Below are 16,951 nucleotides of genomic sequence, written 5' to 3'. Positions count from 1 at the left end.
TTCCATCTCAAAATGAATTTCAAGGTCATTTTGTATATTGTATCTTTGCTGTCCAACAATGGAGTTGGTCATGACCACCAATGAAGTTGGTCATAACAAGCAATGGAGTTGGTCAACCTATTCTGCCTGTGGTTAGCTCAGTGATACTCAGTAATACAGTGATAAGTGTTACTATATATGCAAAGTTGGGGCATGTTGGAGAGTAAGAGTCTGTTTGCTTTTACATTATAAAAAAAAATTTATTTTAGAAATACAATGCAACCACGTCTAATTACAAAAAAAAATATAGACCCCAAACTCTGTTGATAGAAATATATATCACTGCACTCTAACAATCAACCAAGCAATTCATAACAAACTAACTTGATAATGATGAATCTATATGATTAGCAATTTGTAATTAAAAAGCAAATAAAGCAGCAATTGAAAACTGGATCTAAATCGAGGGAAAACTAATGATTCATTGATAACAAAGTACCATTTCCAAAATTGCTGAAATTGCAATTAAACAGATACATAGAGTAGGAGTTTTGCAATGCTGCCAAGCATTAAGTGGCAGCCAGATATTTTAGTAAAATACTGAATTAGGGTCTGCAGTAAACTCTAACAACTATTTTTAGTTTGTAATTTTAATAGCCCTTTTCAAATCACTGAGCTACTAGCTAGTCTTTAGTCATATGAGAAAATGAATGCCTATGGATTTGTGATCTTGTGCTCATAAGAACCATGCAAAGGATCAAATTTTGGAGTGGTTAGCAGCCTATCTATGGACCTCAGACTATACTCTGTAAGTTCTAGCTGAACACTGAAGACCAGAAATGAAAGTGACTTTCCCAAAACATGAGTGGCACAGATGGAACCGACACTGAAGCCTCTTAGTCTCCATTTGGCTGAGTTCTTTTATTTAGGCCTTCTTTACAGCAAAAGATAGTGAATCTGCAGATGTGATATAATCCGTTATGAATTTCCAAAGACCTTGGAACTTTTTACCCTAATTTTGATTCTGGCATTAATATATTTGTTGCATTTGCTTCCAAAGAATGACCTTGGTAATATGGTTATAAAAGACTTTATTATTGACTAATTTCTTCCAGGTAAATTTTATTATTTACTCTTTCAAATTAACCCTGTGAGGCAGATGCCATTGTTATTTCTACCACCATGGCATAGACGATAAAACCAACATTCAGAAAGGATAAAGCAACACATAAGTGTGCACATAAGATATTCGTCTATGTTTTCTTTTTCTTCTTTACTTAAATTTTTACTGATCTTTCTAATTATGAAACATTGCATAATCATGTAGCAATTTTTGAAAAACAGAAGGCAAGCATAAATAAGAAAAAAAGATCAGCTAGAAAACACTAGTGGTTTTCTTTCCCTTTCTTCCTTTTTCCTCCATGCATAGATATAGAATGAGAATCATTATATATACTCTTTGTTATCCTACTTGATTCACTTTATATCAAAAATTCTCCCTTTGGTGTGAAAAAAATCATCCTACGCATCATCTTTAATGGTTCTGTGAGAGTTGTACTCAAAACTAACACTTAGATGGATAGCATTTACTATGTGCCAGGAGCTATTCCGAGCTCTTTACAGATATTAACTAATGTACTATTCCCAAGCACCCAGTGAGGTAGGAACTCTTACTATCTTTAGTTCATGGTTAAGAGAGCTGAGAAACAGAGAGATCAAGTGCCTTTTCAAAGTCATAGCTGAGAAATGGCAGACCCAACATTCAAGCCCAGGTTCTAGGTCCTTAGTCACCAAACTGTATACAGTCCTTTCTACAGATATAACACAGTTCACTTAACAAACACCTTATGGGCACTTAAGCCATTTCTAGTTTTCCTCTTATATATAGAAATCTGTTTCTTGACACTCCTCCTAATACATCAGGCTGCTCATTCCTTCCGTGGACTCTACATTCGCCATTACCATACGTAGCATGTTCATTAGGTAAGTTGTTCTTGACCTCCATGATCTGGACTATTTGCTAGCTCTGCAGTACAGGGAGAAAATTTGCCCCTCCCCTCCCAGAATTCAACAGGGTTTCTGGTGGGAGGCTCAGCGGGGGCTAACACCCAGCCACCAAACAAGGAAGGCCTTGTGGGAGGTGTGGGGACCTACTAATTGGTTCTGTCTGCCGGGCGGGCGTGTGGTGCTGGCCTGCCAGATGGCAACCACAGTTGCCTGGTACAGAGACCCTCATTACCCGCTTGACTAAGTGGTAAATGAAATCCTGCCGCAGTGCAAAAGCACACCAATCAGAACTCCTTCTACATCCTTATCAGTCACATATAGATGAAAATAAGCTTTCCTGCCTGGGACGTAACAGGCAATCTGGACCAGCTGAATTTGCTCCAAAAGAGAAGTTGCTGATAAAGATTGGGCTAACATGCGTGAGGACGAGCAAGTGTGAAACTCTTTTCTAAATTACAGAGTAAGTTCGAAGAGTCTCACTGGTAGGAAGTAAGTAAAACTGAAGATGTTAAGAGAATCCCTCGTTTTGTGTATGTAAGAGTAGTGAGATATCTAGAAACAAACAAGTACAAACCTTCCTTTCACAAAGGAAGAATGAGAGGACCAGGCAGCTAAAATGCTCCAAGGTCTCACAAGAAAAGAGCTTGGCTATTCCGACTGCTAGCCCTAGGATCTTTGTACCTCCAAATTCTGCTTTTATGGGTATTTTTTTCTGAAAAGATATGTATTTTTTATATCATTTCTCAGAAGTATCAGCTCTGCTTTCTCTCAGAAGAATAAAAAATAATGTATGACTAGCAACAAACTCAGTAGCAAAGTTTCAAAAATAAAATGGGGGTGTGCTTTTTGCATCTGGGAGCATGAAAATGAAAGTGTTTGTGCTTCAATTTTAATAATTGTCACAGTTGATTGGGAAGGTGTTCTTTTCCAAGCCCTTTTGTGTGTTTTCCTTTGTTCATTCTCCACAATAGCCCTGCAAGGTAGGTAAATGCACATAATATTATTTTTATTTTATAGACGAATAGACAGATGTCGAGGACATTTCTACTTGGCTGTGCATTTGTGGCTCAGATTCAGCAAGCTCAAAGTAGAGCCTTTGATCTTGGACTTCTGGTCGTCTGTGTCTTACAGAATGGCCTCACCCCTCTCTCAATTGTATCGGCAAGAAATCTGAACATACTTTCCTCCTCTCTCTCCCTAATCCTGATATCCAACCAATCACAGGGTTCTTTAAATTCTACCTCCTTCATGTCTCTCAAAACCTTCTCGTTCTTTTATTTCCTCTGTCATAACCATAATCAGACCACCATTTGGTCTCACCAGGGAGATTTTAATTATCTTCAAACTGACTTTTCTCTCTTTAAATGTCTCTCTCTATATTCGTCAGCTATTGTGATAAATACTGCTGTGTAACAAATCACCCCACTACTCAGTGGTTTATAACAATAATCATTTATGCTTACATCTACAGATGTGAGCTTAAGCAGCTTTTATTTATCTCAGTTGGTTTGGGCTGGGCTTGGTTCTAAACCGTGGATTTGATTCAGCTCTGCTTTGTGTTTTCTTGTTCTGAATCCAGTGAGCTCCTCAAGGCATGCCTTTCTCATAACGATGGAAACGTTTTAAGAGAAAAAACTCAATCACACAAGTACATTTTAAGTCTTTGCTTTTTGCTTGTGTCAAATCCACTAACATCTCATTAGCCAAAGCAAACCACATGGCCAAGCACAACATGCATGGGACAGGGATATATATGCTATCTTTTTTAGGAGGAACTACTTGATCAAATATAAACTCTGCTTAAAACACTTAAATGCCATCATTAAATCCCCATTTTGCCTGGTATAAAATTCCTTAACTTAGCATTCTAGCTCAACTTTATCTATTCTCTATTTCACTTTCATCCCCATATCTCACTAAACTGAAATTATATTCCATAGAGTTCTGTTCCTTTTCACCTCAAATCCTTTGCCCATGCTATTCTTTTTAGGTAAAATTTTCTCCCCTCCATCTTTATTTGATTAACTCATAATTATATAAGTGTCTCAACTACATAGCAGCTCTATCAAGAATCATTATTTCTGATTTCCAAGACTGAGGTAAATGACTTTCCTAATGTATTTCCAAGTGAATTTGTGCATATTTCTATGGTGAATGTTGTCATACTATTAAAATAAACTGTTTCCTTCTCTGTCTCCTTCCACAAGTCTGTAAGACCACGGAGAATAAGAATTGTTGCTTGTTCATTTTTATCTCCAAATGCTTTTCTCTGTATATTGGCTCAAAGCCAACATCTAGTTCAATCTGAAAACGCTAGAGATTTTCTCATTTCAGTTTGGAAGAAGACTGCCCTCTGTCTCCACAGGCTTTTAATATTATGCTGGAGGTATTTGCCAATGCAATTAAATAAGAGAAAGAAATTGTAGGCATATTACTTATAAACGAAGAGATAAAACTATTTTCAGAGTATAAGATTGTATGTCTAAAATCTCAAGATAGTTAATGAAAATACTACTACAACAATTAAGAGAATTTGGCAAACTAGAAAATTATAACATTGATAACACAAATCAATGGCCTTCATATATGTGAACAAAAATGAATTAGAAGATAAAATGGAAGAAAGGGTACCATTTACAATAGTAAATAAATGTAGAAGTAAATTGACTAAATAAATAAATCAAATGCCCAGGCATAAACTTAACAATAAATGTCCAGCCTTTATGAGAATGAAACATAAAGCACTCCTGAAAGACACAAGAGTAGATTTGAACAAATGGAAAATCACGCTGTTTTCTTGTACATAAAATGTTAACATAATCAAAATGTCAATCCTCCCTGAGGTACTTTATAAATTTGGTGGGATTCCAATAAAAAAAATAGTATTAGGTTTTTATCTTGTTTTGTTTTAGAACTAGCCAAATTGATCAGCAAGTTAATTTGGAATAATAAACAAGCTTGAATAGTCAGGAAAACCCTGAAAAGAAGAGAACACAATGAGTAATGGGTAAGATACCATTCCAAGATGTTAAAAGAAAAAGTCTCTATATTTAAAATAATGTGGTTTTGGCACATGAATACATGAAAGACCAATGGAATTGAAAAGAAAAAAATCAGTAAAAACCCACTGGCATATTGTAGTTTTGTATATGAGAATTTTTAAGTTTGGTCTATTCCTAATATACCATACATATATAGGATGTATATTAGGATACATTCCAAATGCATCAGAGATTTAAGTGTAAAGAAATGAAAATATTCGAGTAGTACAAGTAAACATGAGTGATTTCCTCTATCATCTGGGATAAGGGGAAATTTTCTTAACTATGACTCAAAATATAGATACAATAACAGTAATAATTTTCACCAAAGGAGTGATTATTTTCACCATATGCCAGAACTCCTGTAAGCAAAGTACATAAACACCTGACAAAGTGGGGGGGAAATCTGCAACTTGAATCATTGACAAATACATCTCTAATCTATAGAACATTCTATTTAAAATAAAGAAGAAAAAGGGCAGTAAACTATTAGAAAAATGGGCAAAATATATGCACAGGTGATTTACAGAAAGACAAATGTAAATGTTCTTTAAACATATCAAAAGATGTGGACTTGCTTTTAGTAAGTAGAATGTAAATTAATTCTATCCTGAAATATAATTTCTCATTAGCAAAATCCAGGAAATTGATAACATAAATCAGCAAAATGTATATATTGATAATATACTTTGTTGGGAGATTATGGGGAAACAGATAAACTGCTACAATGATAAAAAAAAAAAAAGTTAAATGGAAAAGCCATTTTGGAAGGAAAATTGACAATAATTAGCAGAACTACATCTACATTTATTTTTTGACAACAAAATCTCACTTTGAGAAATCTATCCCAAAGATACACTTGAAAAATATAATATTAAAAGATTTATACAGAAGATACGTACCAAAAAATTAGAAACAACGTAAATTCCCACAGATAATGGGCTATTTGAATAAACTAACATACATCCATATATGGAGTACTATGAAATTGTAAAAAGAAATGTAGAATATATATAATTATATATCTCTATGTGGAGTAATGTAATGGGATACATTTTTAATTGAATAAAAGTGAGGTCGAAAAATATATATAGATTATTCTACCAGGTATCTATCTCTCTATATATCTATGATCTACATATACCTTATGTTTTTTAAAATGAAGGAATTAATTAAGAACATTATTAAGAAGTGGTTATCTCTTGGGGATAGATGCAACATGATGAAGGGGTAAAAACCTTGTAGGTTTGGGTTTGCAACCACATAAATATTTTACACTATACAATTATAAAGTAAAATTAAATGTTAAGAAAATCAATTTGTAAAAATCAAAAACAAAATAAAATGAATCTGGTTTTGTTACCTTTTGGTATATAATAAATTGCCCTAAAAATTATTCATGTAATCAATACACATGTATTACCTTCCAGTGTTTCTCAGGGGAAGGAATCTAGGAGTAGCTTAGATGAGAGATTTTGGTTTAAAGTCTTGTAAAATGTTACCCCAGATCTCACCCACGGAGGCAGTCGTTTGAAAGCTTGAGCCAAACTAGAGGATCTGCTTCCAACCTCATTCAAGTGGCTATTGACAGAGGACTCCTGGCTGTGTCCACATTTCTCAGTTTTTCTCATGTCAGCTTCTTTCTAGGGGTGTGTGTGATATGGTAGCTGGCTTCCCAAAAAATGAGTAATCTGAGAGATATTGATTTTACACAATCAAATTGGAAGCTGCAATAACTTTTATAACCTAATCTCAGAAGTGATGTACCATCAGTTCCACAGTATTCTATTGGTTGCATAGACCAATTTTAATTAAATGTTGGGGGGATGAAGGAGACTGCAGAAGGACATGAAACCAGGAAGCAGGGACCAATGGGGCCACCTTGAAAATTGGCGACCACGTGAACCTAACTATATATTAATTGGCAGTAAAATCAAACAGAATTGAACTATTGTAAATGATTTTAAAACACAATAACTTCATAGTATATCCCTAGTGGAATAATTACTATATGGAAAATATTTCGTGAAAAAAATACATTTAAATGTTTTAAATGACCGTTACATTGATACTGTTATTCTGTGTGTGCATGTTTTGTGTGATAAAGCAAGTGAGTCATTATCTTTTTTGGGGGGGAGGACTTGTGATTTGGAGCATAGAAGAAATAAAATATAGGTATAGTATTAATAAAATTAAATAAAACCCCTATGGTCCTACATTTGAATTGAAAAATTAGTATGAACTCTTTTCTAAAATGTATTTCCCAGTTCTGGCCATTGGAAAAATTTAGAAACAATGACTAGTCCTAAAGCAATGAGTAGCCTTGCACCTGCATTATGCTCGGTAAAATTCCAAGAGCTAATTGCAGCTTTGAGCCTGGAATATCTACTTGTTCCAAAAGCAATGAAGATGTCAAAAACTTCCTAAGACCTGCCTAAGAAGATTCAGGATTTAACCTAAAGAGACTCCCACAGTTGAAAGTGGCATAATTTGGGCATCAATAAAAATAATAATTGCAATAGATTGAAACACATTAAATATGATTTAATGTATACATTCACAATAATTTTAAAAAACAAAAATAAAACAAAAGCTCATTGGTCACCTCTGAAGAATGTTAAGGAACAAACTCTTTATTTGAGAAAAAAAACAGTAAATAAAAAAACCAAGCATTTTTTCAGTTTGCTGTTTTCTATGCAAACTGTACTGAAGTGATAGTTGAAGGGACGTTTCCCTTTAAAGAACTGTTTCTGTTAATACATGAAGAAGTAATGGTGGGATAAGATTATCACCATTTTGCAAAGCCCTAATGAAAAGAAAAAAGGAATTAAGCAATGCATATAAGTGCTTGTAAATATGACCCAAAAAAGACAATCAGACAACATTTGCTTCCATGGGGAAATATACCACCTATAAAAATGTCTTGCCAAATAAAAGTGAACTTGAATACGAATAAGACTTTAGATTTAACTACTATTTTCCAGGAAATAAATGGAACATTTTTTTTAAAACAGTGCAGGGATGCCAGAAACAAAATGCAGACTATGTAAAACTCTACAGTGCAGACAACACAGCTTCTTCAATAATTGCAAGAAAAAATAGTAATTAAAGGGGCAGCGTGTGAAGACTAGACATTTAAAAAGATGTAAGGCTGGATGGAGTGGTTCATGCCTGTAGTCCCAACACTTTAGGAGGTCAAGGTAGGAGGATTGCTTCAGGTCAGGAGTTCAAGGCCACTCTGGGCAACATAGCAAGACTCCATCTCTACAAAAAACTAAAAACGTTAGCCAGGTGTGCTGGTGTGCACCTCTAGTCCTAGCTACTTGGGAGGCTGAGACAGGAGGATTGCTTGAATCTAGGAGTTCAGACCAGGCTGAAGTGAAAAAGAAAGAAAGAAAGAAAAAGACAGACAGAAAGAAGGGAGGGAGGGAGAGAGGGAAGGGAGAAGAGATATTAACCTATTGCAATATATTGTTCTTATTTTGAATATACAAGCTATAGAAATAAGATTTACCTGACAACTAGGGGATTTTAAACACTGATTAGACAATTGGTGATATTAAGGAATTACTGTTAATATTAAGAAATTTTTTAAGTATTATAATGTTATTGTGTATTTTTTAAAAAGTTCTTATTCTTGGGGCAGTGGTTCTCAAGCTTCAGTGTGCATCAGAAGTATTGGAGGACTTATTCAAACACAGATTTCTGTGCCCCATCCAACAAATTTTTATTTAGTGGGTCTGAGCTGGGTCTCAAGAATTCTCATTTCTCACCAACTCCCAGGTGAAGCTGAAGCTTCAGACCCAAAGGCTACACTTTAAGAACCACTGCTTTATAGACACATGCTGAAATAATGTGGACATATAACACATTGTCTGCCTTCACTTAATCTCTTGTAGGGGGTAATGCGGGTTTAAATAAGATTGTCAATTGATCATTGAAGCTTGGTGATGAGCACAGGGGGTTTCATCAAGCCATTATCTCTACGTGTGCCTGTGCTTGAAGTTTCCAAAAGTAAAAGTTAAAATGTAAATAAAATATCCATTTTTACAAATATGAGTAAAATAGTCAAATGATTGATATTGATATGTATTGTATTAATTTGTTTAAAGCACATTTCAAAATCACATGTTACATATAATATTTAATTTGGAAACACTTTTTTTCTAAGTCTACATTTCTTAAAAAAATGTATCAGACTTTTTACTTGATGTTTCTCATGGCTGTCTTCATTATCACTAGTGCCGATTTTTGAGCCATTTAACAGCTTTCTAGAACACCCCAGTACCTTGGTCTATGTTGTTTAAGAAACAACTTTTCACATCTGCAATTAATGCTCTGTCTGGAAATTTTCTCCCAAACCACAGCTATCCATTGCATAATATTAAGATGATTTGTTGTGTTCACTTCTCTTGAAAGAGAGTGTGCGTGATTCCACACACACTCAAAAATAGTTTTATTTATAAGCAATCTTTAAAAGACTTGTTTACATTTCCAACTCTTACAAGTCCCAACTCTCCCAGGAGAGTACATAAATCTGTGTTAGATTTCTGTGCTTCATTTGTACCAGTTCTTTTAGGCAAACATCACACAACTAGGATTGATTGAAGTCACTTCAGGCTATGGTGTTGGTCCCCAAGTGGTATTTTGTGATTCAAAGTAAACCAAATTAGAGAAACCTATGGTATTAGAGACTTTGTAGGTGCTCTGACAAATCGCAAGTTCAGAAACAGGGAATCTTGATAAAATTTCCCATTTTATCTTTTTTGACATGTTGGGAACACTCTTTGCTTTGGAAAAACAACAGCCCTAGGTGACTTAAATCAAGGGAGAAATCTAAAGCCCAGCCTACAGCAAGCCTGCACCCATGCACCAAGAGCTCCTCCCTAGTCTCCCATGCTGTTACTCTAGTCTTTCAGCAGATTCAGGGCTGTTCTGGCTGTAGGGGTGTCAGCCAGGCAGAAGACAGAGTCCTGAACCACATGGAGGTCATATTATGGGAGGGAGATACACAAAATACAGCAAATAAATACATTATAAAGTTTTAGAATGTATAAAATATTTAAAATACATAACACCCATTCTTCACAGCATTCCTGGAAGTATGGCATATTTTCCTCTTTCCATAGGTGAAGCCAAAAATTCAGTCTATGATGTCTAGGCCCAAAGAACTATAATGGAAGGAGTCATACCTGCCTTGTTCATTTGTATCTGTAGTGTCAAGGATGAAGGCACTTAATACATTTTCATGTTTAAATGAAAGCAAAGGCAACTGAAAGATACCTTGACCCATGGAATGATGAAGTATTGATAACATTTCTTTAAAACACCATCATATAGAAACACATACATTCTCAGAGGCAAAAAAAAAAAAAAAAAATATTGGGTGTGGCTGAAAATGGAAATATTTTATATTACAAATAATTTGCAAAGAAACATATTGTCCTGTGAACCACATGTCTGAAATACCTAGCCAAATATTTCACAGAGTGAAGTTGCTCTGTGGACTGAACATTGAATCTCCCTCATCCTAGGGTAATTGTGAAAAGCAGGATTCAAATGTCTGCACAATTTACTAGGGAGTTTTGAATAAGTCTGCTCTAGTCATTGCTCTACTAATAATATTTTTATGGCTCCCATTGCCCTCAGAATAAAGCACAGATGCTAACAAGGCTAAAGGTAATTCATTGCCTTTCTCCTGCCTCTCTCTCTCCAGATTTCCTTTTGCCTTTTCCAAAAGTTAAACTATGTTCTGAAAGCATCATCTCTCTCTTACACAGGAATGCACTTTTGAGGTTTTCTATATCCAGTTCACTCTTCATGTAATCCTCTTGTCTTCTCCTCCTCCCTCCCCACTTGTTAGCCTATCCAAATCCAAATCTGAGTTATCTTGCCAGCCTAGATTTAGATGTCATTGCCTTCAGACCCGGACCACCAAGTCCAGGTCAGGTGGGCCCATGGACTTTTCTGAGAGTGGCCTGTAGAATCCGTTTTCTATTATCATTTTACTTGCTATGCCTCCCACCATCTGCAAGCTCTGTGAGAGCAGGGGCTGAGTCTGTTTTTTTTTTCACTGTAGGGCTTATGACAGTGCCTGGCCCACACTAGACAAACCATAAACGTTTCTTAAATGAAGGAATAAAGTTATTTAACTTCTGCAAGCCTTGGCTTTTCAAATGTAAAAGTGTGTGAGTACTACCTACCTTGTATCTCAATTTGTACTGAGTTTTTGTTTCAATCGGATATGGTGAGATAACAGACTTGGAGACAATTGCCTTTGAAACAAGAGTTCATTGCTTTTATTTCACAAGAGAATGGGGGATTCCACACCAGGTAAGGCCACCTGATGACTTCAAGGAGGCAGAAGGTGGAGCAAGGAGAGAAAAGCGCAAACCACAGCCTTTCTCTGGGGTTTACATGGGAAAGGCAAGGCAGGGCACAGCAAACAGCTTAGGACTGGCAAGTTGGAATAATTCCACCAGACTCTGGGGTAGAGTGACTGCCCCTGGTTGTCTGAAACTTAGTCCTGGATTTATTTAGGGCAAGAGAATAAAGGCTTGGTTTGTGGGAGTTAAATAAAGGAGGTATTTGGGGGTTTCAGCTCAGGACTGGTTTGCATATGAAAGACGTGTTAGCAGGCAAGTTGTATGTTGACTTCTCTAGGAATTAGCTAGTCCTGGCAGGGGCAGTTCCCGCCAGCCAAGAAGGCACACTTTCTCAAGATGTCAAAACATCACAAAATATGAAAAATTTAAAAACACAATTAATATACCATGCTCCATGGCAAGAGAGAACAGGATTTTATTATTGATCCTACTTCTATCATTTATTCTTTTGCAACTTTTAATAACATTACTCCTGAATTATAATATTACTCCTGACAAGAGCTTTTTAATCTCTTGTCAAAGTTAACAAGTACCTTTGCTTCCCATCCTGAACCTGCTAATTAAAACAGCCTAATGATAACCTTATCTCCATCTAATATTAACCTCACATTTGCCGATAAATACCTTATGTTTACCTATTTTTTTTTTGCCTGTCACAGATAATTTTCTGCCCAAATGAGACATGCCTCAGTGTGAATATATTTGTCTAACGTGTTAAGTGCATAATGCTGAAATTGGTGTGAAGGCAAGCTTTCTTCAGTGATGATTCAATGACTTGATGATATATGGGCTGAAGTTCATTTAGAACTAGGAATGTGCTTAAAGAAATTGGTTAGCTTACTCATTTTCTCCCTTCTTTCCTCTTTCTCTTCCCTACGTCCTCTTCTGCTCCTTGCTTCCCTTTGTCCTTGCTCTGTTAAGATTCCCAGTCGAGCAGATGTCTACTGCAGCTCTGTACCAACCGGAGACGAGTCCCTATCCTATGTACATGGCATCCCCAGGAGAAAGCTTAGAGACTGGTCCTTGGAACAGATGGTGAGAGGCGGCTCTGACCAACATGAGGTGTGTATTCTAAGAGTTGTTGAGTTGTTTCTATTGTGCATGAAGTAGTATTATTTGTTGACAGTATTTTTTGATGTGGAGCAGATGATAAGACAGTCTGAGGGCTGGTCACAGTGGCTCACACCTGTAATGTCAGCACTTTGAGAAGCCAAGGTGGGAGGATCAGTGAAGGCCAGGAGTTTGAGACCAGCCTGGACAACATAGTGAGACCCCACCTCCATAAAAAAAAAAAAATTTAAAGACAGTCTGAGAATGGACAAATGGACACCAGACTTTGTTTATTCAGTGAGCTTTCCAGGAAGTGTCCTGGGGAGTTCACAGGCAAATATTAAAAATTTCAACCGAACTCCTCATCTTCCTCCAAGCTTCTTCCTTTCAGGAACTGCTGAGCTCAGGAAGGGCCATGTCCCAGTTAACTCAGTCAGGTTATAGATATCATCTTTGGTTTGCATTACCCACACTAAAATCCCAGCTGCAATGGGTCTCCAAAATGTGTTATTCTAAATTCTCATACCATCAAAGCAGTTATTTTGAAAAAGGCAAATGATGTATGTTAAAGCATCTTCTACCAGACCATACACTCTAGGATTTGCTTTCTTCTCCTGAAGGAAGAGAGCTGATGCATTGTAAATAATGAATACACCAGATTGAATGCTCACTTTCAGTGCCACTGACTTGTCCTGCTCCAGGCCTGAGAGTGGGTGCTCAGATACCAGCCCCAGTGTGCCTCTGTTTCCTTGCTTTGGTCTTTAGCTGGCTGATTGAAGAGTCCTGCTCTTTGTGTTTCATTGTGTGTTAGGATATTGGCCAGAGGCCGAGTGGGACAACAAATGAAGACGCTTTTCTTCTTGCCATGGTCAGAAGAGAACTCAAGTCACGTCCTTTGAGATCCATCATACTAGAAAAGCTTCAGACAGAGCTGAAGACCCTGGACCCAATCTCTTCAGGATTTCTTCTCCAATCTCAGCTGAGCCACCTCTTTTTGAGGCATGAACTCCCTCTACAGTTACCAACAGTCAAAATCCTTTGTCAGAGATTTTCTAAGAGCGGCTCTCCTGAAATGGTATGGCCATCTTGCTATTGGAAGTGTGTGTTCCTTTTGTTTCTTTAATTCGTACCCACCAGGGTAACAGATTAAGAAGTTAGCTACTTTCTTGCAAATGACCTTTACCACTGACTATTAAGATTAAAATCTTATTTATATTCATGTGTAGAAATTTCTAGTTAGAATAGAAAATAGATTTAGGTCTATTCACTCTGTTTAATTTATCTTTAAAGGGTCTCCCTGCCCCAACTTACATTGTCAGCTTTTAACAATATTAGGGTAGTTACAGATTCAGGATAATGGGTCCACTCAAGTCCATTCATGAGCTAGCTCAGTCTGCAGGACCCAACTTAAGAAGGGAGGACTGAACTAAGATCTCCTTCTTATCATCACAATTTCCTAGAAAGTTATAAGTGGGAGGTATCTTTGAAATTTACTGATTAGGGAACTGAGGACCAAAGGTTTTCCTGGAACTTGCTCAGGAGACCCTGAGAATTAATGGCAGACCCAATGTTAAGACACAAGTTCCCCAACGACAGGGCCAGAGCTCCTTGGGCACTGTATTTTCCAAGCTCATACCTATGTCTGAATATTAAGTGTAGTCCAAGTGTCACCAAATTCAGGGAGCCAGAGGAAAATACCCTAAAATAGGAAGAAGTAATAGCAATAAGATAATCATTAGTGAGCATGTATGAATAGCAAGGCAATAGACAGCACAGACCTTAAGAAAGAAGTCCTGGACTTTAATCTCAATCCCACCATCATTAGCTCGGTGACATGGAGCACACTCTACTAAGTGCTCCCATGCCTCAATGATCTCATCCAGAAAACCAGGCCAAAACCAACCTTGCAATTTTATTCTCAGGATTTAGTAATGCGATAAACGCAACAGAATAGAATTAGTTATATATTTATGAGAGGTATTTAGCAATACAATATGAATGTATTAGTACAACCTATTTGAATATTCATTTCAATCGAATCTTCTGGCCTGAGAGCTAGTTTCTATCTGGGACCCTATCAAGCTTTCTTCTCCCACTTCTCACCCCTCTGCTACCCTGGAGCTGTCTGTCCACCAGAGTCCCTGGGGTGACATCCAGCCTAGCAGTGGAAATGGATGACATTCCTTCAGTCCTTTCCTATGCAGAAAAAAGGTCTTCAGATTTTTCACTTAGCCTAGTAAATTTTTGTCTTCAGATTATCTGAATATATCTACTCAATATATCTAAATATATCTGCTGAATACATCACATATAATAAATGTGTAAGATATGTGAGAAAGAAAAAGGGAGAGAGTGGGGGGAGAGGTGGGGATAGAAAGAGAGGCTAAGGTTAGGTTATGCTGTAGTAATGTTTGTGGCTTACAGCAACAAAAGCTTATTTTTTTCATTTATATTTCCATAGAGCCAGCCATAGTTCTTCTCAACACTGTCATCAGTTTAGCTCCAGGACCCAGGATGATGAAACAGCCACTTTAGAATATTTTTGGACAGGACGACAGAAGGGGAAAAAGAGCCCTGGAGGTCTCATGTCAGCTCACAGGGTCTCAGTTCTGCTTATAATACACTGGCCAGAACTAGTCACATGGCCTTACCCAACCACAAGACAATCAGGAAGTATAATTTTACCATTTGTTCAGAAGGGTGAATAATAATACTTGCTAAAAAGCATCAATAATTATGATATCATATTTTTAAGTGTTTTTTTTAAATGTTTAATGGTAAAAATACCCCAAATACATTTTATCTTAGCAGGCCTCTTTCCTTACATATAAATGAGGATGTTCTGTTTCATATTTAATTTTTAGGTGAATTATGAGAAGCTACTCTGGTTTTTAAACAGTGCAGCTTCAGACTATCCGCAGCAAAATAAAGCAGTTGCAGACCAGAGGAAAACTGAAAGTCATGGCAATCATAGCCAAAGGTACTCTTCTCCCTTTTTGTGGGCATATGGTTTCTAGGTGTCTTAGTCTCTGTGGGTTGCTATAAAAAAGTTCCATAAATTGGGTGGCTTATAAAGAACATTCATGTATGATTCACAGTTCTGAAGCAAAGGCTGAAAGTCTAAGATCAGGGCACCAGTATGGTTGAGTTCTGGGGAGGACTCTCCCGGGAGGCACACTGCTGACTTCTCTTTGTATCCCCCCATATGACAGAAAGAGAGTGCGCTGGCTTTCTGGCTTCTCCTTACAAAGATATTGCTATGGTTTGAATGTGTTTCCCAAAGTTCAGGTCTTGGAAACTTAGTCCCTAATGCAACAACAGCACTGGAAGATGGGACCTAACAAGCAGTGATTAGGTCATAGGGCTCTGCCTTCCCGAATGCATTAATGTCATTATATCAGGAGTGAGTTAGTTACAAGAGTGGATTTGTTGTAAAAGCGGGTTTGTCTCTCACCCTTGCCTCTCCTTGCCCTTCTGCTTTCCACCGTAGAATGATGCAGCAAGAAGGTCCTTGCAAGATGCATACTACCAACCTTGTACTTCTTACCCCTGTGAACCCAAGAAATAAAATATCTGTTCTTTATAAATCACCCAATCTCAGATATTCTGTTATAGCAGCCCAAAAATAGACTAAGACAGGCACTAATCCCACTCATGAGGACTCATGACCAAATCCCACAGGCCCAGCCTTCTGATACTATCACATTGGTATTAGGATTTCAACACAAGAACTTTGAGGGGACACAGTCAGTCCATGGCACTAGAGTCCTAGAGCTGGCAGGGATCTTGAAGGCGTTCACTTGAACACCTCACCCAATGCAGAATCACTTTGCTCTTCCCCAGCACTTGGCTTATGCTCAGAGTTTTCTCTCTCTCTCTTTTTGTGCGCAGGCCAACATAAAAAGTTATTTGCAGCAATTGCATATGTTTTTTAACATCAAGCATGTGTCTTTTTATGAGGTTGCTGTGTGAAAATGAAAAACCTCATTATGAAATAAGAAATGATTGTGTACGAGTGCAGAGCTCATCTATAAAGTGTGATTCCAAAAAGATGTTCAGTCAGTCAGCTCCGGGTTGCAGACACTAGTAAAAAAAAGGTTTGAGGTTCAGGCATCAATAGTCACTTCATATAATCGCACAGGAAAGAAATTACTCAAAATAAAAATAGGATGTGAAGAATATAATCAGAGATGAAATGCAATAAAGTATGAAATTCTCTTGTTTTCCAAAAAAAGGTGACAAATTGCAGTGGTTAGGAGCATAGACTCCATTGCAGAAGCCTGGCCTCGACTATTGTCTTTGCTATTCTGGGGCTATGTGACCTTGGCATTTCTGTGCTTCCATTCTCCAGCTGTAAAATGGGAATATCATTGATTTATAAGAGTAACTGAGTTAATAAATGCAAAATTCTAAAAAGACAGTGCCTGGTACATAGTAAATACTATATAAGTGTTTTTATTATTATTATTTTTTTTTTTTTTTTTTTTG

The 16,951-nt window shown here is 37.0% G+C and overlaps 1 protein-coding gene across 1 annotated transcript in view; it reads left to right on the top strand.

Annotated features, from left to right (window-relative positions):
• CUNH1orf87 (chromosome unknown C1orf87 homolog) overlaps positions 1–16,951 on the top strand; it is an 82,041-nt gene that overhangs the window by 18,833 nt on the left and 46,257 nt on the right. Inside the window, exons 4-6 of the mRNA XM_017544030.2 lie at positions 12,335–12,475; positions 13,275–13,538; positions 15,328–15,443. Coding sequence (XP_017399519.1) covers positions 12,335–12,475; positions 13,275–13,538; positions 15,328–15,443 — 521 coding nt within the window. The remainder of the gene's footprint in view (positions 1–12,334; positions 12,476–13,274; positions 13,539–15,327; positions 15,444–16,951) is intronic.

Source organism: Cebus imitator, unplaced genomic scaffold (genome assembly GCF_001604975.1).
Source record: "Cebus imitator isolate Cc_AM_T3 unplaced genomic scaffold, Cebus_imitator-1.0 Scaffold163, whole genome shotgun sequence".
NCBI classification, from domain to species: domain Eukaryota; kingdom Metazoa; phylum Chordata; class Mammalia; order Primates; family Cebidae; genus Cebus; species Cebus imitator.
Note: the sequence above shows the minus strand (reverse complement) of the source record. Positions and strands in the feature narration are given on the sequence as shown.